The 25,468-nt window shown below is 45.7% G+C and overlaps 1 protein-coding gene across 4 annotated transcripts in view; it reads left to right on the forward strand.

The window, feature by feature from the left end:
- PRAG1 (PEAK1 related, kinase-activating pseudokinase 1) overlaps window positions 1-25,236 on the forward strand; it is a 49,076-nt gene extending 23,840 nt beyond the window's left edge. For 3 of the 4 annotated variants that reach the window (XM_067722045.1, XM_067722046.1, XM_067722048.1), the window contains 4 exons: window positions 3,925-4,082; window positions 4,290-4,370; window positions 14,748-15,487; window positions 22,217-25,236. In XM_067722045.1, the coding sequence (XP_067578146.1) occupies window positions 3,925-4,082; window positions 4,290-4,370; window positions 14,748-15,487; window positions 22,217-23,383 (2,146 nt within the window). In that variant the 3' untranslated portion in view covers window positions 23,384-25,236. The remainder of the gene's footprint in view (window positions 1-3,924; window positions 4,083-4,289; window positions 4,371-14,747; window positions 15,488-22,216) is intronic. The other variant, XM_067722047.1, reaches the window with a different exon arrangement.
- The last annotated feature ends 232 nt before the right edge of the window (window positions 25,237-25,468 follow it).

Below are 25,468 nucleotides of genomic sequence, written 5' to 3' on the forward strand. Positions count from 1 at the left end.
CTTCGGAATGTTAAGCCTTTTGCAGGGATTCTTAAGAAATCTACTGCACACGCAGACTGGAGATACAAAAACAATGTGATTGTCAGTCTGCTTTGATGGCCAGCTTCCCCTTTCATTTTCAAATCTGGTGTGTTTTTGTTCATTCAATAATTAAAGTGACAATTCTCTAAGACAGCAGATCATACAGGTTTCCAAGGTGGAAGATATTTGATGCAGTTCATATGACAGATTTAAGAGAAGGGGACACCCCTTTCCTCCTTATTTACATCTAAGCATCCCAACTGCCTATTGGGTTTTTGTTACTGAGCGGGAACCTGGGCTTCCTGAGCTTTTTTGGTAGAGAAACAGTAGTAATATCCCCAGAAGCCATGGAAACATGAAAATTCCACTTGTGGCTTGTACTAAGATTGACCAAAGTCTGCATTTGGAGGCTTCCCACTTCCCTACACACACACACACACACACGCACACACACGCACACACGGAGAATTTATCCTGCAACCACAGGAATAATCTGGTTTTGTCTGCATTCACTTGGTGGGCTTCACAGCTATGACTTCTCATAGTGACTGGATGCAGAAAAATTAACACCCACAGCCTCAGGCGAGTTGTTAGGACTGAGAAATAACTTTTTCCATCCATGAGGCTATTCTGTGGCAGAACCAATCCTCATAGAGCCTGTCTGTCCCATGGGGACTGATGGAAATCTCACTGGGTCATCTCTGTGTTCCTTGCCTTTCAGAGGCTCAGCAACAGGTCAACAGGAATGGCCATCCTGGACTCATTCAGGCCCTAGTGATTTTCTTTCCTTCTTTCTAGAAATGAACATTTCTATGTTCATTTTCAACTTATCAAGTATTTCAAGCATACGATGAAGTTCAAAGAATAATTTAACTCACTTTCATGTGTCCCCCTAAGATTTTTCAAATATTAACATTTTGTTACCTGTTTTGGATTTTTTTTTAAATAAAATATTGCAGGTACAGTGGAAGATCCCTGTCCATCCAATTTCCATTTCAATTTCCCCTTGCTACCCAGAGTCATCACTATCTTGAAGTTGATGAAGTTATTTCCATTTTACCACATATATGTAATATATAAAGAATACAGAGCATCATTATGTGTTTTTAAATTGTATATAAATGGTATCACACTTTACATGAGGCTTTTGCAATCTACTTTTAATATTCAACATTTTAAGAATAATTTTCATACTGGTACCTTAAAATCAAGTTTATTTACTTTTGAATGCTATGTGGTATTCCATTACAAGACTATACCACAGTGTATCCGCTCCTCCTCTATTGATGGACATTGGACTGTTTATGATTTTGTTTTTGCTGTTAGTAACACTGTGAACAGTCTTGTCCATGCATGAGTTTCTCTAGATCTGCACTGTACAGTGCAATAGCCACTAGTTAAAATGTGGTGAGCCTAAATTGAAATGTGCTGTAAATATAAAATACATACCAGATTTTGAAGACTTAGAATGAAAAAAATAAATAAAATATCTCATTAATAATGTTATATTCATTGCATGTTGAAATGACAATATTTTTATGCATTTTGTGAAATAAAATACATTATTAAAATTAATTTCATCTATAATTTGGCTACTAAAATTTTTTAAATTTTATATATATATACATGTATAGATATATGACTTGCATTATACTTCTGTTGAATAAGGCTGTTCTATCAATAGATCAGGAGTCAGTAATCCACCACCCACAGGCCAGCCATCTATGTCTGTGAATAAAGTATTACTAGAAAACGTACCCATTTGTTGACATATAATGGCTGCTTTCCTGCTACAACAGCGGAGTTGATACTTGCAACAGAGACTATATGATCTGTGAGCCTAAAATATTTACCATCTGGCCTTTAAGGAAAAGTTTGTCTATCCCTATTTAACCTTTTTTGAACCAGGTTTTTAAAATATATTTTAAAGAAATATATTTAATATTGTGATCCAACACACATACACACACGAAACAAAAATTCCACAAAACAAAATTTCACAAATCCTCACTCTATATTTTCATATTTTTTTCTCGTCTGTTCTTATTAAAGTAAACTGCTAGTTGGTAAACTGCCTTGGCTCATGAAATTGACCTGGCCATTCATTCACTACTAGTCATTTGAAAATCATTGTTCCCTTTGCATCTGGCACTGCGCATTTTTCTTTCTTTTAATGCTTCACTGTTACACTAAATAATTACGTGTATGTGTGCGTATGTGTATCTGTATATACTCATACATACACACATTTATGTATTTCTTAGTTTCATCTATTTATATACATTTCATCTAGTGTTTTTCTGCACCAGCTCAGCAGCTATGGTGCTGGAATTTCTCCCTTGGCAGCTTTCTGAGCCTGAAAACCAAGAGACTCCAGGGGCCACTTTGAAGAGGGCAGCGTAGTTGGATTGCCATAGATCTGGCTTTTTTCCTAGACTGAGGACTTGTCGTTATTCACAGCTTCATATCTTGGCTTCATCTGCAAAAGCCATTATTGATGGATTTGATGAGGATAAAAATATTTCATGAAACTTTCTATGATTATATTTTGCCAGAGGGTAAAATAAAGATAATATACTGCCGTAGCACTTCCAAAAGATTTGACATCCCCACGGTCCCTACAGTGACATTGAAATATAAAGAATACTATTAGTTGTAACATTGCCATCACTGTCACACTTAGGTGTAACAGCTTAAAAACGTCTTTTAATCTGGTTCTAAGGGTTAATCTGGTTCTAAGGGTTAATCTGGTTCTAAGGTGGGGAGACAGACATGTTTCTAGGGAGCACATTTCATGGGAGCGAACTTTCTCTAAACTTTTCTGTTAATGAACAAGGGATTCCAGTGCCTGTGAGGACCAGTACAGGGCTGCGCAATATTGAACACAGAGAATGATCGATACATTCTTGGCTGTAAGGTCATGTGCGTTAAATGAGGCAGTTCTGATGCCAAATCAATACTGTATTGTGTATTTCCTACAGCAGATACTGAGATACAGATCTGCCGTAGTGGGAGCAGGCATGTAATCAGGAAATATCAGTTCAGACAAATCTGGGTTACCACCAACAGGGAAAGGGCTGGATTGATTGTGGTCTGTCCGGCTGCGTGGGGAAAATGTCAGGTCAGAGTGAATATTCATGTAGTCCTTGGAAAGAGGGAAAGAGAAATCAATAAGCTAAACCTTCCACTTAATAATGGAACTCTTTTCTCCAAGGCGAGTTCTTTCCTCTTGAACTTGGTATTCCTGTCCCTGATGTATCGGTCGTGCTATCTTAGAGATGCAATCAAAGATTTCATAGAAAGCCTAAGGGCAGATTCATTCCATAGTTCTGGAATAAGGGTTATGTTAACATGGTTCCATCTAAACATTGCACTAGATGTCTGGTTAAAATTGACCTTAAGTCCAAGGAATAAGCTAGACCCTTTGAAGCTATGTCAAGAGGGTATCAGGCACAAAAGAAATCTCTTGTTTTTGGTCTGAATTTGCAATTCCCTTGTCCTGTGATCTTGCAAAACCTACCCAATCTCTGTGTATCTCTATACATTGGCTTGTATGATAATGTTCAGTTTTTCTTTGTAGAGATGTTGCATAGAATGTAGTAGATGACGTAAATGTTTTGGCAGACGGGGCCAGAATATGAAGGCAGTTCCTCCCAAATCATGATTTTGGTGCTTTTCTAAATTTAATAGACTCACTTCTCCTTAACCATGCTTGAGAAATCTCCTGCCATTCACGTGCGTAAGGTTTCAGAAGAGTCCCTGTTCTCTCTTCCCCAAATTGTTTTTTTAAAACTTACTGGCACTGATCAGGCTTCAGGAGCATAGTAGGTTCATAATCCATCAGCTGGTTTTTGAATAGAAACCAAATTAATTACTTTTATCATTTGTTTCTACATTTTCCAGGCACCTTTTAAAAATGAACAAGAGCAGCTCTGATTTGGAGAAGGTGAACCAGGGCTCTGCTGAGAGCCTCAGCCCATCCTTCAGGGGCGTCCACGTCAGCTTCACCACGGGCTCCACGGACAGCCTGGCCTCCGACTCCAGGACCTGCAGTGATGGAGGTAACAGACTTGACCTTGATGGAGAGGCTTAGATTCCCTGAGTCTGGAAGGCCAGCCTGGGTTAATTGCCTAGATTCGGAAGGGCCGAGCTAGACCTACTGTCTTGGTCCCACTTTCCCTGTGAAGTAGACTCTACCAAGGAGCAGTTGACATTTATTCCCTATTGAGTTTATGACAAGGCGCCTCATCCCATATCTCCCTCTCCAGTTACACACAGCGCATCCGCATGGCAGCAAGGTGGGAGGAGGCTGAAGTCGGAAGCATATCGAAAGACTCCTGATTCCTTGGGTAATGAGACATCTGTGTATAGGTCTGCGTTCCATTTCTGTCCTCAGGATTAGTTTACAGGGGATTGGGTGCATGCCAACCACAAATTCCCCCTCCTCCACCCTCTGTCTCTCTCATTCTTTCATGGGCACACACACACACACACACACACACATATGCACACACTTCCTTGGACACACAGCAGGTGTTTACATAAGTGTGTGTTGAATTAAAGCATGCCGGCTTCATTAGACCACCATCCACCCCACTTTCTGGATTAAGCTCTAAGGCGTAATATGTGGCTAAGTCCTGACTGGGTGTACAGTCGGCCCTTGGTATTCTCGGGCTCCAAATTCGCAGATTCAAAGACCTTCCAACCTCTGTTGGTTCGGGTTCAGAGGGCCGACGGTACTCCGCCATTTTATATAAGGGACTTGAGCATCCACGGATTTTGGTAGCTGAGGCGATTCCTGGAACCGATTCCCCGCACATAATGAAGGACGACTGTATTCCTAAAAAAAAGAACTCTTGCTTTCCTGTAGTTGTGATGGGTACTATTAAAACCTTCACCCTTTAACACTTGTGTGTGTGTGTCCTCTCCTGCTTTTCTCATTGACTTGCCCTAGCATGTTAGGTTTGGACGTGTGCTAGCATGACTGTCTTTCTCAGTCCTAAGGAAGTATTTCCTCTCAGTAGGCATTTTTGGAGTAGAGGGTTCCATTGTGAATTTACTGTCACCAACATTTTTCTATCTAAAAGATTAGCGCTGCTAAGACAAAAGCATATGTTGTACGTCAGCCTGTGGTGTGTTCTGATGGGAAACTTCTGACAGCTCTGACTTCAAAACAGGAAATATCTCAGCCTTGATTTGGGTGGGACGTGGCAAAAAAGGATTTTCTTTCTCTGCAGATTTTCCTGGGTTTCTATCTTTTTCCTTTTCCCATTCCATTGTGCAGAAATTCTACAAGGCACCTTATGCCATCGAAGGCTGGGCTGGGCACGTGAACCGTTAGTCCCTGTGCTGGTCAGCCCTGACCTGCTGTCTTGGGATTGTGAGCAATTCTGAGGGAGGGGTCTTTCATCCTCCACTTGCCAGCTGGTGTTAGTGAGAACTGGACTTAATTGCCCCAGCACTTTGCTTCTCAGAACCAGCAGATCATGATGTTTGCTCTCAGGGCTCTTACACGGTCTAGCCAGGAAGGTAAGATTAAAATACGTGACATGTGGGTGGATGGGTTAAGCTAGGAAATTGGGCTGCTCAGAACAGGAGTGCTTATGAAAGCTTCCAGAGAGAGAGAAATCAATGAGTGCTGATGTAGGGTTCAGGGAAGGCTTTTTTTTTTTTTCTTTTGGGCCGCGCCTGAGACATGCGGGATCTTAGTTCCCTGACCAGGGATTGAACCCGCGTCCCCTGCAGTGGAAGCGTGGAGTCTTAACCACTCCACTGCCAAGCAAGTCCCCAGAAGGCTTTTTGAGGACATGGGACTTAAGCTCTTGTCTCCAGAGTGGTTAAAATTGAGACGGTAGAGGGAGGAGGAGGTGTCTTTGCAGGTTAAGGAAACAATTCAAGAGGATAGAAGGCACAGGGTTAGCGGTGCACATGGGAAAAGGGTCAGACCAGCCCAACACACTTCAGTGGAAGCAAATGAGGGGCAGTGGGACATGAGGTGGTGGGAGGCTGGGGGCTGGATTGTACAAAACTCTCAAAACCAGTTTGTGGAGTTCGGAAATAGGGAGCCATTTGAGGGTTTATGAGTACAATGGTGACACCTAACTCAGTCATTTTCGAATTAAAATGAATATATTTTCTTGTACGCCTGACACTGAAATCACATTGTAAATCAACTGTACTTCAGTTTTTAAAAAAGAATATATGTTCATGGTTAGTCCTTTATCACGAACAAGTTATTCAGTGGAAATGCACCTCGAAATTTAGATTCCTAGAAGATCAACAAAAAGGTATATATACCTTCTTACCGGACTCTGGCTTCTCCGAGCAAAGCAGTTTCTATCTGCTGTTCCTACTTATGGCTCTGTACCCAGAACCATGCTTTGAAACTGGCAAGAGACCACAGGCATTCTCTCTCTCTCTTTTTTTCCTTTTCTGTGTCTCTTAAACATTAAGCTGGAGAATGTCCAGAACCGCAGGTCCTAAAATGTAGGAAACCCTTCATTCAACCGCTCGTCGGTAGCCAAGACAGCTGGCTTTAATCTATTACTGAACAATTAGCTTTCCATCCTGTGAATCCTCACTCACTTTTACCTCGTAGCTGAAATACTGACCCATCGTGCCTTTTGTTACTATTCGGCATCTAGCGCCAAAGCTGAGAGAGGGAATCCAAATGGGAGAGGTGGAGTTAGGTCAAGAATGTAGCGTCCACCTCTTTAATATTATATATTAAGTCAAAAGAGACCATTCAACTATACATTGATTTTTGTCAGTAAGAATTCAGTAACGAAAACAATGCATTTCATGGACTTTGTGCCTCTGTGGTATGGGTGGGCCTGGGGGAGTTAAGGACAAAGTCATTCCGGGGCATAGCATAGTAGTAGTCTGTGTAAACTTCTTGGAAGCTCATCAGGGTTAATGGTGAAAATTAGTTTTCTACCATTCAGGTTTTGTGGTCCCCCAAAATATAGTTTTAAATTTTCTAAGTAAAATAAACATAATCGAAAGCTATAACTTGGTTGCATTTTAAAAACGAGTGTGTCTAAACTTTTCGTTGACAAAATATTTTATATCAGTGTTAATGTCAGCTCTTTGTGCTTGTATCACATTCCATACTTCTCCAAGCACATCTGTTATCCCATTTGTCCATGTGGGCAGTTCCATTGAACAGTAGGTCAACTTGGTGAAAGGAAAAATCCATCTAAGCAGTTGTCGGGTTTATGCTTGGTTGGGGAGGGACAAACTGCATGTATTAGGACAGATCCACGAACGCTGCCAAGGGGAAGGTCCTCTGTAGTGGATGGATGGATGGGCGTGGGGGGAATGATCAGCAGAAATGGTCACCAGAAGACTCTTGTGCTTTTAAATGTTTACTTTTAAATACGCAGACCTCATAATTGCATTAAGATCATTTTCCCTTTTGATTTAGGATAACATTACAACTCAGTTCCACAGTTAAACAAACATCATAGATGCCAGGTTCCCCTCTTCCCAAAGGAGATGAGTGCTGTGTTGAACTGAAAATATGGGCAGAAGTGATAGATGAGAGGTCTAAATAACTATACAGTAGTGAATATACTTATAAACTCCCATGAAGCTATGCACCAAGGCAGTGTTTGTGTTCTGATTTTTTTGTAACTGCCAACCAGAAACACAGGAAGTTAATTAAATATCTTGACAGTAGTCAGCTTGTGTTTCTCAACAATAATGCCAAGAAGATTTTTGAAATATAGACATTAATTCAGTCATTGGTTTGATAGATATTTGTTGAATACAAACTATGGGCTGGATACAGTTTTAGATGCTGAAGATACAGCAGTGACCAAAAAATGCCCTGTCCCTTCCTTTCGTGGAGCTCACATTCTAGTGGGGAGAGATGGGCAATGAGGAAGATAAGGGACTAAAGTAGCCAGTGTGTCAGATGGCAGTAAGTGCTATGGGGAAAAGTCAGCCAGGAAGGGGCCAGGGAAGGGTGGGGAGATAGTAAGTCCACGAAGACGTCAGTCAGAATGAGTGACAGCCTGACCCTCACTGAGCCCTTGCTCACCCACTCAGGCTGTTACCTGAGACTCTAAGAAGAAATAGTATTTTTAAAAGAGTCATGTACCACAATGTTCACTGCAGCTCTATTTACAATAGCCAGGACATGGAAGCAACCTAAGTGTCCATCGACAGATGAATGGATAAAGAAGATGTGGCACATATATACAATGGAGTATTACTCAGCCATGAAAAGAAACGAAATTGAGTTATTTGTAGTGAGGTGGATGGACCTAGAGTCTGTCATACAGATTAAAGTAAGTCAGAAAGAGAAAAACAAATACCGTATGCTAACACATATATATATGGAATCTAAAAAAAAAAAAAAGGTTCTGAAGAACTTAAGGGCAGGACAGGAATGCAGACGTAGTGAATGGACTTGAGGACATGGGGAGGGGGGAGGATAAGCTGGGACGAAGTGAGAGAGTGGCATGGACATATATACACTACCAAATGTAAAATAGTTAGCTAATGGGAAGCAGCCGCATAACACAGGGAGATCAGCTCGGTGCTTTGTGACCACCTAGAGGGGTGGGATAGGGAGGGTGGGAGGGAGAACACAAGAGCGAGGAGATATGGGGATGTAGGTGTATGTGTAGCTGATTCACTTTGTTATAAAGCAGAAACTAACACACCATTGTACAGCAATTATACTCCAATAAAGATGTTAAAAAAAAAAAGAAGAAATAGTATTTTTAAAAAGGTGGTCCTGGGAGTTCCCTGGTGGCCTAGTGGTTAGGATTCCAGGCTTTCATTGCCGTGGCCCAGGTTCAATCCCTGGTCAGGGGACTGAGATTCCACAAGCCGCACGTAGCAGCCAAAAAAAAAAAGAGAAAAGAAAGGTGGTCCTGAAAAAGGCATCTAAAACTCTCTAGCCAAAAATAGCGTGCTTTCTGACAATTAAGCAGGCTTGTTAGAGCACTTGATCCTAAATTGATGGGTTCAGTCTAATATATTACACTGATGTTTTGCTCTAACACAGTATACCCTCCCATCCCCCACGGAGACAGACTGAGTCACCGGTTCTATTCTGGGAGATGTGTTACTGAAGGATGGAGAAGTTATCCTAAAGGAAAAAATACGCGTTTTTAAGATTGTCTGTGACCTGAGCCCTCACAGTATCTCTAAAGTGAAGCTTCGTTTTAGTTTGAGCTATTCCCTTTAAACTAAATTTTTAAAAATATATTATTACTTCAATGAAGTCAATACATGTCTATGATAAAAATCCAAACAATGGAGAAAGATATAAAGTGAAAAGTCAGAGTCTTCAGACTCCCAGCTCCACCCCCCATTTGGAACATTTTTTTCTATATCATCCCAGAAATTCGTATCCATATTTTAAATATAAACTTCAGTTCTACACATTTTTGTACTTAATGTATCTTGAAGTCCTTCAAATCAGAACCTCTAGGTCTACCTCATTTTTTTTCATGCTGTATATTTTTTTCATTGTATAAATTGGTTAAACCCTTCTCTTGTCAATGCACGTTTAGGTTACTTTCATTACAAGTCTGCAGGAAGATCCTGTGACGTACACCAAGATAATTTGGTGAGCATATCTGTAAGATAAATTACTAGAAGTAGAATCGGTATGTCAAAATGTATATGCATTTTTAAACAGATGTTACCAAATTAACCTCTAAAAATGTCAGTTTATGCTTCTGTCAACAGCATGTGAAAGTGCCTTGAACTAACTTTTAATTTTACTGTTCATTTGGAAGAAAACCCATGATGATTTTGTTACAACAGGGGAAAGATCATGGAACCACACATGGGCTGTAGACACGCAATATTTTCCACGAGCCTGTTTTCCAAACTGAGACGGTGCTTCTCCTGTTTTGCATGTCAATTGCCTACCCATCTGGATCACTGTTTCTTGGGATGATTAACTGGTCTGGAGAGACTTCTCACAAATGCCACATTTTCCATCCAATTGTAAAATGCTAATACTATGCTTCCATTTTCAGACCACGTTTACCTTCTTGAAAAAGCAAGGGTTCCTCTTGAAGGAATGCTATGTGCCTTTCTTTAAAAAAAAAATTAGAGTTTATTCTGACCAAATTTTCCTTTGGAGGAAAAAGTTACTCTCTGTGAGGCTAGAACATCCCCTCTGCCACCACTCTTCACGTCTTCTGGGGGTGGGAAGAGGGGTTTTGGCCAAAACCTGTAAGACTGCCACTTCCTGTGTGACCCTGGCCTACACAGATGGCTTTAGTTTTCTCACCTTGAACATGAAGGGATTGAACCAGGCCACAGGGTGTGGGTGAGGTTTTCTCCAGCTGCTTTGTTCCCTCTGCCTTGCATTTTGTAGGTGCTCAAGAAATGCTGAGTGAATGCATGGATTCATCTATACAGCCGTTTCCAGCCCAATCTCTTATCCTCATTTTTAAAAACAATCCACAGAACACTCAGTGTTTCGAACAAAAGAAAATGCAATTTGCTTTCCTTTACTTTAAGTTGGAGACTCGTCAGACACCAAAGCTGAAGTTTGGAGCTGGGGGACTCTTAGCTGGGACCCTGCCCTTTGTCCCCACATTTGTTCTGGCCCAGCTGCCGTCAGGAGGCAGAGCCGGGCGCCAAGCAAGCCACACGGGCTCATTTATACGGTTCAAAACTGGACTGACCACTTCCTCCTGAAGCCCAGCTCTCCCTTTGGCTATAGAGAACAGTGAAAGTACCTATTAAAACCCAGCCAGAAGAGAGGACTCTATAATCAGAAAACCTCACAGTGCTGGGTTTGAACTTTTGGCCTGCATTTCTGCATAGGAGTTGAGCCTTTTTTTCCCCCACCGTTGAAATCCTGATTTCTCTTCTCTTGCTTTATAAATATAATGGCACCAAACTGGTATACTTTCCTCTCCATCGTTTTAAGATCCCACCCAGTGCACCAAATGTGATGTGTAGTTTTTTCCTAGAAAACTTCTCTAGGAAGTTCTCTAGAAAACTTTTTTCTCTTCTCTGAAGCACAGGCACTAAGGAGATGCAGAGGTGTTCTGCTCTATAGCCGGCTGCAGGCTTGATATGCAGAATTGGAAATTGGAAGGAAAACTTAGGAAATGGGATTTGTAGCTCTCTGGCCCAATTAGGACTCAAAGTCATTAAAAAAAAACAAAAAAACACTAATTATGTAACTATGATGTAGGCAGACTTCCCAGCAAAGTATTTTTCATTCATATCCTTTGATATGAATTTTCCATTCATATCCTTTTTACACCCTTAATTGTAAGCCAGAATTTGGAAACAGGGTGATCTAACACCGGCATAGAACCGGGATAAGCTGTGTCTGTGAGGAGGTGCCCCATGCGAGAGCCAACAACACGACAGAACCAGAGCGGGTCTTCTGGGGGGCTCTCTGGTCCCGCAGAAGACAGCTAACTGCTTGTCTCATGCTGGAGAAATCGGTTTTATCGAGAAGGGCTACACGTAGACATCTCCCTCCAAATATTAACAGCCAAGAATATTAACAGCTGAGATGTTATATGGTCCTGGGGTGCCTGGGGGCGATCAGAGTGAATTATGGTCTTTTTGCCTGGTGCGGGTCCACATCTGGAGAATGGTCAGAAGATGGTGTACCTGTTACCCAAGTAGGAGATTTTTTTTTAAATGCAAAAATCACAATATGTGTATGTAATGCCCAGTCATACAGAGGAAGTGCACATTTCAGATGAGCCTCACTTCACCAGATGAGGTCTGTGTAATGCAGTCCTTTACAACCTCTGGGGAAGTGCATGGCTAGGAGCCTTCCTGTGCAGTGCCGTCCTCTGATTACCGTGTGCTTTAGGCAGTGATTGTTGGGTGAGAAACACCTAACATCTAAGAAATAAAGAAAAATGAACCAGTCCACATGCTAATCCCTGAAGCCGCACCTCCTAATACCCAGTACTCCTGCCCCTACTTAGCTAAGTGGTTACGGGATATAGATCTGATCAAAGCCACGCACTCACAGTTCCCACAAGAAAGCAAGAGAACACACACAGGGCAAAGGAGAAAATCACTTCCTTCCAACGCCTGAACACACGCGTTATTTTCTGTGCTAAAGCACAACCTCTTGGTTTGCTTTGGTAATCTAGGGAATGAGAAGTGTTACCGATATATATATATATATATATTTTTTAAGATTCCTGCTATGCTTAAAGATTGAAAAGTTTTCCAGCAGCAGCTTGTGGGAACTAGAGATAGAGGAACAGTGGAAGCAAGATAACCATCTGCCTAGAGGTATTTTATTTCAGGGGCAGCTTTGAGACAAAATGCACATGAGGAGTTGTTGAAAATGGAGAGAATGGCTGAAATTATAGACTGTTAGTGCTGGAAGGAGCCTTCGCAGGGATGCAATCCGGTCAGTTTTTGTTTTTTTGCGGTACGCGGGCCTCTCACTGCTGTGGCCTCTCCTGTCGCGGAGCACAGGCTCAGCGGCCATGGCTCACGGGCCCAGCCGCTCCGCGGCATGTGGGATCTTCCCAGACAGGGGCACGAACCTGTGTCCCCTGCATCGGCAGGCGGACCCTCAACCACTGCGCCACCAGGGAAGCCCCCCGGTCAGTTTTTAAATGAGGAAATTCAGCCGAGTAAGATTGACAGCTTACATCAGGGTTCATCCCACTATGCGCCCTCAGATCAGACCAGAGGCAGAAAGGAATGTGTTGAAAGCGTCAAGGAGAGCTGTAGGGGGAAGCCCAGGAAGACAAACCAAAGAAAGGGGTGGGAATAAGCATAAGGCTTAAGGAGGGGACTAGCCATGAAACTGATTTGTCAAAAAGCTCCCCGGCTGGTTGGACGGGGGACCCAGGTGTCCTGACCATAGGCAGGCTGTCCCTGTCTGGACAGGGAGACTGGAGGCACTGAGTAAAGCGTTGACCGGGATTCTGATCACGCTCTGCCTGCCGCCTCCCCAACCCTTATCTTCTGCGTGTTGATAATGCATCTCTTTGCACAAACCTGGTTCCCAGCTCCTGTGTTCAACTAGCTGCGTTTACCAACTCTGTCCTCCTGGGGGCTTTGCGCTGGAGCTTGTACTGTGCAGGAGGCCCCTGCTGTCACTTACTGATGCTGGTCAATGGGGCTGAGGCACGGACATCGGCGCCTGAGGACATGGTCATCCACCTGGCTCCCTCCTGCCTGTGGAGCACCCCCATGTAAGGAGGCCCCCGTGTTGATGGGAGAGGCTTGGTGCCAGCCCATTCTGTCCCCCTTTGGCTGGAGAAATCAGAGAGGGACTCAAGCAGAGACAGCTGTTACCTGTTCAGAAGCAGCCCTGCGAAGGCCATGTGCCTCTGAGTGAAGTGACACAAAACTAACAGACAGTTTGCTTCCTTTGCGGCCTTTCTCCACTTGCCTCTGGCCTCTGTGTTTGTTGTGCGTCTTGCATCTTGGTCGTCCTGCTAAGGTGGGAGGGCGTCCAGAGAGGCACTATGTGCCCCACCCTTAGGCTACATGCACAGTCAACTAAATGAGGGGCGCACATCATAACTGCCTATTTCCTTGAATCTGAGACCCATATTTCTTTCACATTTTAACCTTCAGGATAATAGGATGTATTTTATAATGTATGGATACAGTTAATGTTTTGGTTTTTTTTTAATCCCCTTAAAAACTGTTATTAAAATATTGGGTATATCTTTGAGTCAGTTCTTAGAATGAAAGAAATGAGTATTATTTTCAATTGGCCCTTTCTTGTCTCTGATGTCAGTACCTTTTCTTATGTATTTTTTACCTGAACTCTTGTTTCATTGTGAACTCTCCATTTCATACATTGATATAAAGAGTAAGTCCAGTCTTCGCTCTTATCTCACCGTCTGTGACATTTCTGAAGGTCCCCATGCTCTGCGGAGGCCTGAGGCAGTGATGGAACTTTCCCCAAATCACATCAATATCCACGTGCACCTCTGGGAACTGTGGGGCCTGGGAACCACTCGCTTTCCCTTGAAATCTGTTTCTTCTTATGAAATCACATTCTCTGTCTTCTGAAATGTCTGTGGGCCTGCACTGTCCCCCAGGCCATCAGGGCATTTGTCAAAACTCAGAGAATTATACCCTAAAAAGGAGGAATTATACTGTAGCTAAATTGTACCCTCTATAAACTGACATTTTGAAAAAATCCAGCCAAGCCATACATGTTCAAGTTTGTTGGTGCTGTTGCAACATTGTTTGCAAAATATTAGAAGCAACCTAAGTGTCCATCCACGGGGGACCAGTTAAATAAATTTTGGTACTTGCATATGATGATACAGTATGGGATAGCTTTTAAAAAGAATTAGATAGACCTGAACATCATCTGATGTGGAATATCTCCAAGCCATAGTGGCAAGTGAAGAAAAGGAATACTGCAATCAGTGGGCACCGTTTGCTCTCCTTTGTGTAAATGTGTGTGTGTGTGTGTGTGTGTGTGTGTGTGTGTGTGTTTGGGTTGTTTGGCAGATCTCCAGAAGGATGTGTGGGAAATTGCCAGCCATGTTTCCTCTGAAGAGAGGGACTGGGCGCTAAGGAACAGGGTAGGAGGAAGACTTCATTGGCATTGTACACCTTTTTTGCATTTTGAGTTGTGTTCATTGTGCATATGTTGTCTCTTCAAGAAATAGATAAAAACAAAATAAAATAGATTGCTTTGATGGAAAGAAAAAAAAAGGCCCACGGGACCCTGGAACTGAGTGGCCTGGGCCCCCGGTCTGATGGTTTCTGTTTCTCTTTTTCAGGTCCATCATCTGAGCTGACTCACTCGCCCACCAGCAGCGGGAAGGAGCTCTTCAGCCCTGTCCCCTTCCCTTCGGGCTCCACTGAGGATGTGTCCCCCAGTGGCCCCCTGCAGCCCCCACCTCTCCCCCAGAAGAAGCTAGTGAGCCGGGCGGCCTCTTCTCCGGATGGCTTCTTCTGGACCCAAGGCTCCCCCAAGCCAAGAACAGCAGGTCCCAAGCTGAACCTCAGCCACTCGGAAACCAACGTCTGTGTCCATGACGAGTCCCACTTCAGCTACTCCTCAGGCCCCGGCAGCCGCCTCCAGCACACCTTCTCTGCTTCCGAGCCTCTGGAGAAAACATTCAAAGACAATGGCCCCTGGGGCCCAGCGCCAGGGCTGGCGGGCAGCCAGAGCCTGCAGGGCAAAGGGGTCTCCTCGGCCGCGGCCTCCCAGCTGAGCGTGTCCAGCCAGGCCTCGGCAGGCAGTGCCCAGCTGCAGCTGCACAGCCTCCTGAGCAGCATCAGCAGCAAGGAGGGCACCTACACCAAGCTGGGAGGGCTCTACGCCCAGTCCTTGGTCCGCCTCGTGGCCAGGTGTGAGGACCTCTTCATGGGCGGCCAGAAAAAGGGGCTGCACTTCAGCGAGAATAACTGGTCCCTGTTCAAGCTGGCCTGTAACAAGCCCTGCTGCGACTCGGGGGATGCCATTTATTACTGTGCCACCTGCTCCGAGGACCCCGGCAGCACCTACGCTGTGAAAGTAGGTACCAACCCCTCCTCCCATTCCACAGTGCCGCCAGCCGGTCCTGGCTGGGGGGGCAGCGCTATGGCTGGGGAAGTCATTTCCCCTCAGCCAGCTCCTGAAGGAGGGTAGTTTCCAAAAAATGCTCGGTGATCTCACTCTCTGCCTGGCCCAGGACGTGGTGCAGTGTGATTTGTACAATGAATACAAGGTTCATTCTGTGCTTTCAGGAACGAACCTACGTGATCGAGTTGGATTAAGACAGTTGCCTTTTAATGTGATGGAGAATTCATTCATTTATTCAGCAGGTTTCTATTGAATGCCTCCTATGAGCCAGGTATTTTGTAAAGATCTGAGTATATAGAGGTGAACATATGGTTCCTGTGGAGCTTATAATCTAATACGGGAGGTAGGCAATTCAGATATAGTTCTTAAAATAGAGCCGGAAGGAGAGTTAGACCCAAACATCATCTTGAACCACAACAGTAATATTATTGATAGAGCAGTCAGTATACAACTAGACTCTTGGATGGGTGTGTTAACTACACGACCTCAAATCCTCACAGGGGAGGTAGGTGTTACAGGTGGGAAATCTGAGGCTCAAAATGATTAAGTAATCTGCCCACAGCTGGCAGGTGGCTAAGATGGATTTGAAGTCTTCTTTGTCTTGTCTCAAAGCCTATGCTACCACCCTTTCAGTTAAGAAAAATGAAGTTCAGGGAAGCTAAGTGACTAGCCCAAAGTAACACAGCTGTTTAATCGTTGGCCCTGGATCAGGGCTGTTGCTAGCACGCCCCACTGCTCTTTTGGGGCACAGCTCTGAGTAAGCTGGTGGAGCTGTCTGTATCCATCTGGCCCCTCTGGTGGCCCCTTTTCTCATCTTCTTTTGGTGTCCCTTGAGTACCTGGTGGTCTGTGGTCCTTCTATAAATGCAGGCTTTTGTGAGGAGTGAGAAGGGAACCCTGAACTCTTTTCTGCCATCACCTGCCCCAAGACATTCTTTTATTTCTAATTAGAAAAAATGCAAACGGTGAACTAACATGAAACGATCTTGGCGGGGTGGCTTCCTTCTTACCAGTAAGATTTTTTTTAATACTATGATTATTAGCCAAGGAAAATTGCAGTGAATTTTACTGTGAGATTTTTCTTTTAAAAAATTGGTGACACCACCATAAAATATAGATTGGGAACCCCTGATTTATTTGTTCAAGGGGCTCTGTATAATTACTCGCTGCCTTCTTGCAAAAAAACTAGGCAGGAAGGTAGCTATTAGGAGGATCCAGTTCATTGTCAGAAATCAAGGCCCCGAAAGACTAGATAGATTTTTGAACTTCATTGCCTCTTTATATCTGAACTCGGCAGTACTCTCTTGTTGAGCTACCCTTCCTGGTCACCCCCCCCAACCACAATTAAAAGAAAAAGAAACAACCCCAGCGTTTCCCTTCCTATTAGCAGGGTGCTGTATCCAGTAAAGGAAGAGTGAGTAGACCCTCCAGAGAGCTGGACATGGTCAGCCTGGTCATCGCTGGTGGCCCAGAGCCAGGGGCCTGTATCCATGCACTGAAAGGGATGTAAGTTTGGGCTCCTTGAAAGTCAAGGGGATGGAGGTGCCTTTAGGAAGTTCTTTGCTTCTGCCAACCTAGTGGACCTGAGAAAGGGATTTGTGAATAATGTCTCTGCTTCCACCCTGAACATTTCCTGTGTTCAAGTGCATGTGTTACTCTCCCCCGCCTACTTGGGCTGGACCTGGGCGGCTCCTTCACTGTCAAGAAACAGCTGACTTCTCCATTTTGAGGAGGAAAGAGCCTGGTGGGACAGGCTTAATCCCTCTTGCCCATGGGGTGGAAAGTGATATGGCCCAGGGGGCCACGTGGCGCAAGATCTGCCGCTGGATCAGAACCTCCGGGCAAAGGGGTTTGTTTTTTATATCCATGATGGTGAAGTGCAACTTGGATTCTAGGACCTCCTGTAACAATGTAGAATTAGCCAGTTCTCCGAAGAACAGTGCAGAAAATTCAGCATTTCCAGAGGATGTTAAAAGGCAGCATCGTTCATTGCATTCGAAATCTAAACCATAAGGAAGCCAGCGATAGACCTTGGTCCTCTTAAGGAAGAGAGTCCCCGGGGTCTCCTCTTTGATTTTGCTGGAGCCTTGGCAGCTCAGGGACTATCTCCGTAATGTGTGAAAAGAAAATCTGGAGAAGAGCTTCCAGTATTCAGAGTCTGGGGAACAACAATATCAATTTGCAAATGGGCCTGGTCTGGGGGGGGAGGGGAGGGGGCGGGGCACGGAGCATCCTTCCACACTGCTGTTCCACTTCATTAGTGCTGATCCTAGATGGAATACAGTCATCTAAATCGGCTGAATCCCCAGGAGTGGGGAGGGGGCTCCTTCCCGCACCGCCTGGCTGTGGCTGAGCTCACTTCATCCGTGCCTGGGAAGCGGGAGCTTCAGTTGCAGGCTCCCACCTGCTCGGGCTGACGCTGGTCCCTCCGTTTGTGGGCTTGACGCCCTGTAGCCACGAGGAGGTGAAGCCAGCTCATGCAGCCCAGCTCCACGAGTATGAGGAGGGAAAAAAAGCCTTAGTTGTGTGTGCTTTCGAAGCCGTTTCATGCCTCAGTCAGCCAGAACTCCGGTAATTAGGGACCTGCGCTAAGCGGGCTGGGCCTTTTTTATTTAACAGACGTGACTTAGCCCAGATTTTCAACCACGAATCAGGCCGTGGCACCAAAGTTTAAAGTGAGACTTGGCTCAGTGAAACGTTTGAAATTTGAGCTGAACCAAAGGTCTGTGTGAAGGTCTTGAGCCAGAACCCAAGCACAGACTCCCTGAAAATGAACTTGGGGGGCGGTGAGGGGAGATGGGGTGGAAAAGAAGCGGTCCCCTCCCTCCGCCCCCTCCTCTCCCCTCACCTCTAATTTGACACTGTAGAATGATCTTGGCGGTGGCCCAGGGCCGCCCCTCTGGATAACACGCGCTCTGTCTTTTGTTCGAGGCAGTGAGGAAGCTGCAGGTCTTGCCAGAGGGACCAGCTCACTGATTCTGAAATGCATCCAGGCCACTTGTCATTTACTCTCCTCTTTCATTTACACCTCTGTGCGAAGTGCCTGGAGCTCCCAAGGAGAGTGTTTGCCGGGCCCAGGCCTTTGATACCCTGGAGAAAGGGGATCCTTGGAAACACAGCCCAGGCCCCGGCAGCTGAACCCTCTGGGTTTGTACAGCCAGCCAGCTCTGGAATTGCCCAGCACCACCACATGGCTACAGCCGGACCCGCAAGGGCAGTCACCATAGCAACCTCTCCCGGTGGGTGCTCGCCTGGGCATTGTGATGAAAGCCACACCTGTGCTGTGTCCTTTAATGCTCCCAGTGGCCCTGTGAAGAGGGACACTGCCCCTGAGATACAGAGGAGAAACATACTTGGAGATAAATACCATTGATCTTCAGTATTCGTGGATTCTGCGTTTGTGAATTCGATGCTGAAACTTACTTGTAACCCCACGTCAATACTTGGAGGGCTTTGGGGTTCATTCCTGAACTGGCACACAGTGGGCAGGGGCGGAAATCCGGGTCATCTGACTTGCACGTCTTCAGCTGAGGTGGTACAAAGGGACCCTCCGCCTTCTTGTTTCAGCTCTCATACTGTACACAGGTGTGCTTTTTGTGTCTATTGAGTGCCTCATCGTCACACTTCTGTGCTTTTCGTTGGCGATTTCGCTTTAAAATGGCCACGCTGAGCGCTGAAGTCCTGTCTCGTGTTCCTAAGGTCAGGAAGGCTGTGATGCACCTTTGAGAGGGTGTTAGATCGGCTTAGTTCAGGCATGAGTTACACTGCTGTTGGCTGTGAGTCAGTGTTAGTGCATCAGCAGTATCTATGAATAAGGCATCTTTAAACAGAAACACACACAGTATACAACAAGGTTACATATTGATAAGTTGGTGAACATCTTGTGACCAGAGGCTTGCAAGAACTTCACATTGTATTTCCCCAGGAGCAGTGGTTCAGCATTCATGCATTCAGTGTTTGTGGCTACTTAATAGAACATAACTACTACAAATAACAAGAATCAAGGGAAAGTTGCCAATGTTTACAGAGTTTATATTTAAACTAAGGTCCTTTTCACTCCAAAGCCCATACTTTTCACCTCCAGAACACTTCTTAGCTGTATAATCTAGGGCAAATAATTTAACCTCTTGAAGTCTCAGTTTCCTCCTCTGTAGTAGCATCTACCTCATTGAGTTGTTCAATGAGATTTAACGAGACATTACCTGACAAAATGCTTGTAGGCATGGTGCAAGAGTTCGGTAGGTATATGTTGTAGTTGAGAAGCCCTCACTGGAGGGGATGACGTCAGTATCCATGGATGGCACAGCAGACGGGTCCATACACAGGGGTTGGTATTTATATGCAAGACTGTTTTTTGAGGACCCCTCCCAAATTTCCTTTAGTGTAATAGTGTTCCAGAAGATTGCCATTTAAAAATTGAATACAGGGCTTCCCCGGTGGCGCAGTGGTTAAGAATCCGCCTGCCAGTGCAGTGGACACGGGTTCGATCCCTGGCCCGGGAAGGTCCCACATGCCGCGGAGCAACTAAGCCCGTGCGCCACAACTACTGAGCCTGCGCTCTGGAGCCTGTGCTGTGCAACAAGAGAGGCCCGCGCACCGCAACGAAGAGTAGCCCCTGCTTGCCTCGACTAGAGAGAGCCCATGTGCAGCAATGGGGACCCAACACAGCCAAAAATAAAAACTGAATATAGCTGGGTGTGGTTGGATAAGAAAGAGCCTGCAGCAGTGCCTTTTAGGCATGCATTCTGAAATCACTTTTGTTAGTAATAGGAAGCACTGTCTGGGATAAAATGTACTTTCCTTTTATTTCTATTCTACTTCTCTAATAGAGGGATCAATAAATTAATGTGTTCTCTCCCCCAAGCCCTCCAATTATCTTTTAAAAAGTTTTCTCAGAAGCGGAGCTCTTTTATGCCAGGTTTTATGCTGAGCTTTGTAGAACTGCAATATAAATAAATCTCTTTGAAAAGGTACTTGCAACAGAACTTCTAAAAACGTCACCTGTAAGCATTGTGGTGCTCCATAAACACTGCTGTACTCATCTGAGTGCAGCCGTGCAGCACCCCAAAGGGTTATTTTTGGATTGTTTGCAGGATGATATTTTATAGATGGAGGCGAAATGCCTTTCTGCTCAGGATTACGCACTGATCCTTACCTTTCTACAAAGTACGGCTGGGGTTGCATCATCTCCTTTTGAGAGGGGCACCCACAGACCATATACCGACCCTTTCAGTGTAATTAGAGGGAAATTGAGGCCTGACAGGGGGCCACTGTGTCTGGCTCAAGACTCTTCAGTTGTGTGGCCACCAGATGAGGGTTCCTGTTGCTCAGGATCCTTAGTTGGCAGTCGCTGTCGTTAGTACAAGAAGATGTAGAAGAGGTGGGAAAGATACTGGGAATTCCCCAAAGGAGCTTGAGATCATCCGTCTGTTTATTCCCACCTCTGGTTCAGAGGGTGCCTTCGGGCCCTCTGGGTTCCCTATTCTCTGGAGAGCTTTCTGTTTTCTTTCAACTGCTCTGACTCACCCTTGGAGGAAAAGCTCATGGCTTCCACTTAGCGGTTCCACTGAAATCAGCCCCACAGGTTGTGCCAGCCGGTAGGCATGGCATATGTACCTGGATCTAGAAACTAGGGCAGCCTAAGAGAATTTGACCAAGTCCTAGAGATTTAGGGCCTGCATCTGCCCCCGAGATTCCCCAAGAAGGGAACATCCCAGGGGTCGAACACATCTGTTATAAGGTAGCTGCCAATTCAGGTGCAAGGGCTGGGGAGTGAGGCTGACTGCCTGTGTAAGCTCTTATCTGGCTTCCTGAGAATTTGTCCAGCCTACGCTGTGGGCATGGGGACGTCTTCCTACCAAGGGAACTCACTCTTGCTGGGTTGTGTGATAATTTTAGGTTTAACTTGTTAAGAAATTGCGAAACCGTATTCCAGAGTGGTGGTACCATTTTACATTCCACCAGCTATAAATGAGAGTTCCCATTTCTCCACATCCTCACAGACACTTGCTGTTAATCATTTTATTATAGCCGTTCTGGTGGGCCTCACCTGGTCTCTCATTGTGGTTTTGACTTGCATTTCCCTTATGATTCATGGTGTTGAACGTCTTTTCATGTGTTTATGGCCAATTAGATATTTCTTTGGTGAAATGCCTGTTGATCTTTTGCCCACTTTTTGATTGGGTAATTTATCTTATTACTGCATTGCAAGAATTTTTGGTAAATTCTGGATAGAAATCATTTTACTGGGTATGTGTTTTGCAGATATTTCCTCCCACTCTATTACTTGTCTTTGCATTTTCTTAGTATCCTTTGAAGCATACAAGTTTTGAGTTTCGGTAAGGTCAAGCTTGTCCATTTTTTTCTCTCGTGGACCATGCTTTTGGTGCCATTTTTTCTCTCATGGACCATGCTTTTGGTGTAGTATCTGAGAACTCCTTGGCTCAGCCTAAGGTCTCAAAGATTCTGTCCTGTGTTTTCTTCAAAAGTGCGTACGTTTTGGCTCTCACATCTAAGTCTCTCCATTATGACCTAGGTCTCTGGGATCCATTTGGAGTTAAATTGTGTGAGATATGGGTGTAAGTTCACCGTTTTGCATGTGGAAAGCTAAATGTCCCAACCCCAGCTGCTGAACCGAATGCTGGCTCTGGCCCTTTGACCTCACTGCCCCTTTCCCCCACAGATCTGCAAAACCCCTGAGCCCAAAGCAGCCTCATACTGCAGCCCTTCCGTGCCCGTGCACTTCAACATCCAGCAGGACTGCGGCCACTTTGTCGCCTCGGTGCCCTCCAGCATGCTCACCTCTCCCGATGCGCCCAAGGACCCCCTGTCTGCCCTGCCTTCACATCCCCCCGCCCAGGAGCAGGACTGCGTGGTGGTCATCACCCGAGAGGTACCCCACCAGACCGCCTCGGACTTTGTGCAAGACTCAGCCACCAGCCACCAGTCTGAGCCTGAGGTTTACGAGCGGCGCGTGTGCTTCCTGCTTCTGCAGCTCTGCAACGGGCTGGAGCACCTGAAGGAGCACGGCATCATCCACCGGGACCTATGCCTGGAGAACCTGCTGCTGGTGCACTGCGCCCCGCAGGCCTCCCCGGACCCCTCCTCCGCCACCTCCTGGGCCCCTCCCACCACCATACCCCCTGCCCCTGCAGCTACCCCTTCCTCTTGCCCCTCTGCCGCCCTGCCGGCCGGCGTCACGCCCACCCCTCCGGCTGGCCCCGCCTGTCAGGGAGGGCCCGGCGAGAAGCACTTGCCCCGACTCATCATCAGCAACTTCCTGAAGGCCAAGCAGAAGCCGGGCGGTTCCACCAACCTGCAGCAGAAAAAGAGCCAGGCCCGCCTGGCCCCAGAGATTGTGTCTGCCTCCCAGTACCGCAAGTTCGACGAGTTCCAAACGGGCATCCTCATTTACGAGCTGCTCCACCAGCCCAACCCGTTCGAGGTGCGGGCGCAGCTGCGGGAGCAGGACTACCGGCAGGAGGACCTACCCCCACTGCCCGCGCTGTCCCTCTACTCGCCGGGCCTGCAGCGGCTTGCGCACCTGCTGCTGCAGGCCGACCCCATCAAGCGCATCCGCATCGGCGAGGCCAAGCGCGTGCTGCAGTGCCTTCTGTGGGGACCCCGGCGGGAGCTGGTGGAGCAGCCGGGCACCTCGGAGGAGGCGCTGTGCGCCACGCTCAGCAACTGGATCGACATGAAGCGGGCCCTGATGATGATGAAGTTCGCCGAGAAGGCGGTGGACCGCCGGCGCGGGGTGGAGCTGGAGGACTGGCTCTGCTGCCAGTATTTGGCGTCGGCGGAGCCCGGAGCTCTCTTACAATCGCTGAAGCTCCTGCAGCTTCTGTGAGGCAGCCCCCGTCCCGCGTGCTGCCCCCAGCCCCGCCCTGCCTTGCCTTGGAAACATCTGTGTCTCCTGGGAAATGGTACAAATGACTGTTGTACTTGGATGTTATATATATGTGTGTGTGTGTGTGTGTGTGTGTGTGTGTGTGTAAGATATAAATACAAAAGACTGAGGATGTCACTGCCCACCCTGGTCTGGCCTCCTCTCCTCCCCTAGCCTCGAAGTTTTCGCCTACAATTGTGTACATTTCTAGCTTATTGCAAGGTCCTGAGGACAGTGTGGCCAGCAGAGTGAAGCCTGGACTCTGGTCTCACTACCCCATTATGGGCTCTCTTTACCCTCTTGTCAAGTGGCTATTTAAAAAAAAACCAAAAAACCCTCCATTTTTAATTAAAATTTTCAGTTGACTCATGAGTAAAGAAAGCTCTTTTATCCTCAAGTGCCCAAGTGCGTTAATACCTTTGGCGGGTAAAATTGTTTTTAAGCCCCTGGAGCAGTGGCTTCAAGACCACCTGAACTGTCCTCTGTCTTACACTTCTCGTAAGATAGAGCAAAAGGCCGCAAGGGCCCCAGGCATGCGGAGACCAGTTAATCTTCCCCGCTTCTCTCCCCACCTAACAAGTCTCTTAGGAAGAATTCAGACACAGCTGGTGTGATCCCAGAATTTCAGAATTTAATCCCACTGCTTGAAATCCATTTCCAGTTTGCTAAAGCTGGTTGTCATTTGTATCAGAAGCCTGGCTCAAAGCAGAAGCCACCCCAGATGGTTCAAATGACAAGACCTTAACAGGGGACCACTTAGAGAGTTGTAGGCAGGGTTAGAGAAAAGCAAAGGACGATGAGGCAAAAGCAAGGGCAGGAATGGGGAGGATTCACTCAACCTGTTTCCCACCTGTCATCCCTCGGCCAAGACCAGTGAGATGCCAGACAGCAAGGGGACCTGGGTGATACAGTCGGCAGGATTGGCCTCCCTGGGCAGGGTTGAGAAGGATGGATAGAGGGCTAGGTGGAAAACAGCCCACTGGTACTGCTGTCCTAGATAAGGACAGGGCAAGAATCGAACTCCAGTGTTCCCACTTTCAGATCGCTAGTCCCCCTGCTGTTCTAAGCTCTTTTGGGTTTCCATTTTCAAAAACTCATTCAAAATACTTTAAAAATACTCAAAGAAAATTAGGAAGCAGCAGATCTTTCCTCCTCAAAACTAGACTCACGAGAAGTCACTAAATACTCATTTGAAGAGAAACAGCCCAAGGCCCTTGTATTTCTACCTAAAGAGTAATCTTCCAACTTGTGAACTAATTTCTCAAACCTTGTTAATAACTATGGACAATTTTAAAACAAATGCAAAGATCTTAATGAATGTCCTAGAAATCTAGGAATGTGGCTAGCAACCAGGATGGGGAAATCTCCCAGGTCACCTTCTGCGTATTAATTTCACTCCTTTTACAAGCCTTCCATCCTGGGACTCCAGGTAAACACACCTACACTTGCAAGCACCTGAGGTGAAACCTGGGGCTTCGGGGCACATTTGTCATTTCAACTCTCACTTGAGCATTGAGGGAAGAAGTGGCTAAAACCAGCTTCCAACTATGTTTGTACAAGAGAAAGAGTTTTGAACATGGAAATCATAATTCTCCGTAGGACCTGTCTGTTTCAGGGGGTATTATTTTGTCCGTTGCTTCTTCCTGGGAATTTTCCAGGCAAACCCTCTGCCTTTGATTTGCTGTCTTTTGCTTTCTTGTTCTTTCTTACTTCAAATAAATAAACAATGGAGAGGGAGGAAACAAATATTCTGCCGGGGAATAAGGCGCTATTTGGAAATAAACGTCTCAAGAGGCACATTTTAAACCTCTGAATTAATTGCACCTTTTTTATATGCCACCCACTTCAGGAAAAAAAAAAACAGATGGTAGAAAAGATTTTAGGAACCAAAATGAACCCAAAATTAAGGTGGAAAGGAAAGGAACTATAGCAATACATTCTAATTGAGAGGAATGATAGCGATAAAACTTACTTCTGAGCTGTCCACCAACCTAGAAAAGTGGAAAACAACCGGTTGCAGAATTCGTATAATTTTGGGAAACTGTT

Source organism: Pseudorca crassidens, chromosome 21, assembly GCF_039906515.1.
Source record: "Pseudorca crassidens isolate mPseCra1 chromosome 21, mPseCra1.hap1, whole genome shotgun sequence".
Lineage (NCBI taxonomy): Eukaryota > Metazoa > Chordata > Mammalia > Artiodactyla > Delphinidae > Pseudorca > Pseudorca crassidens.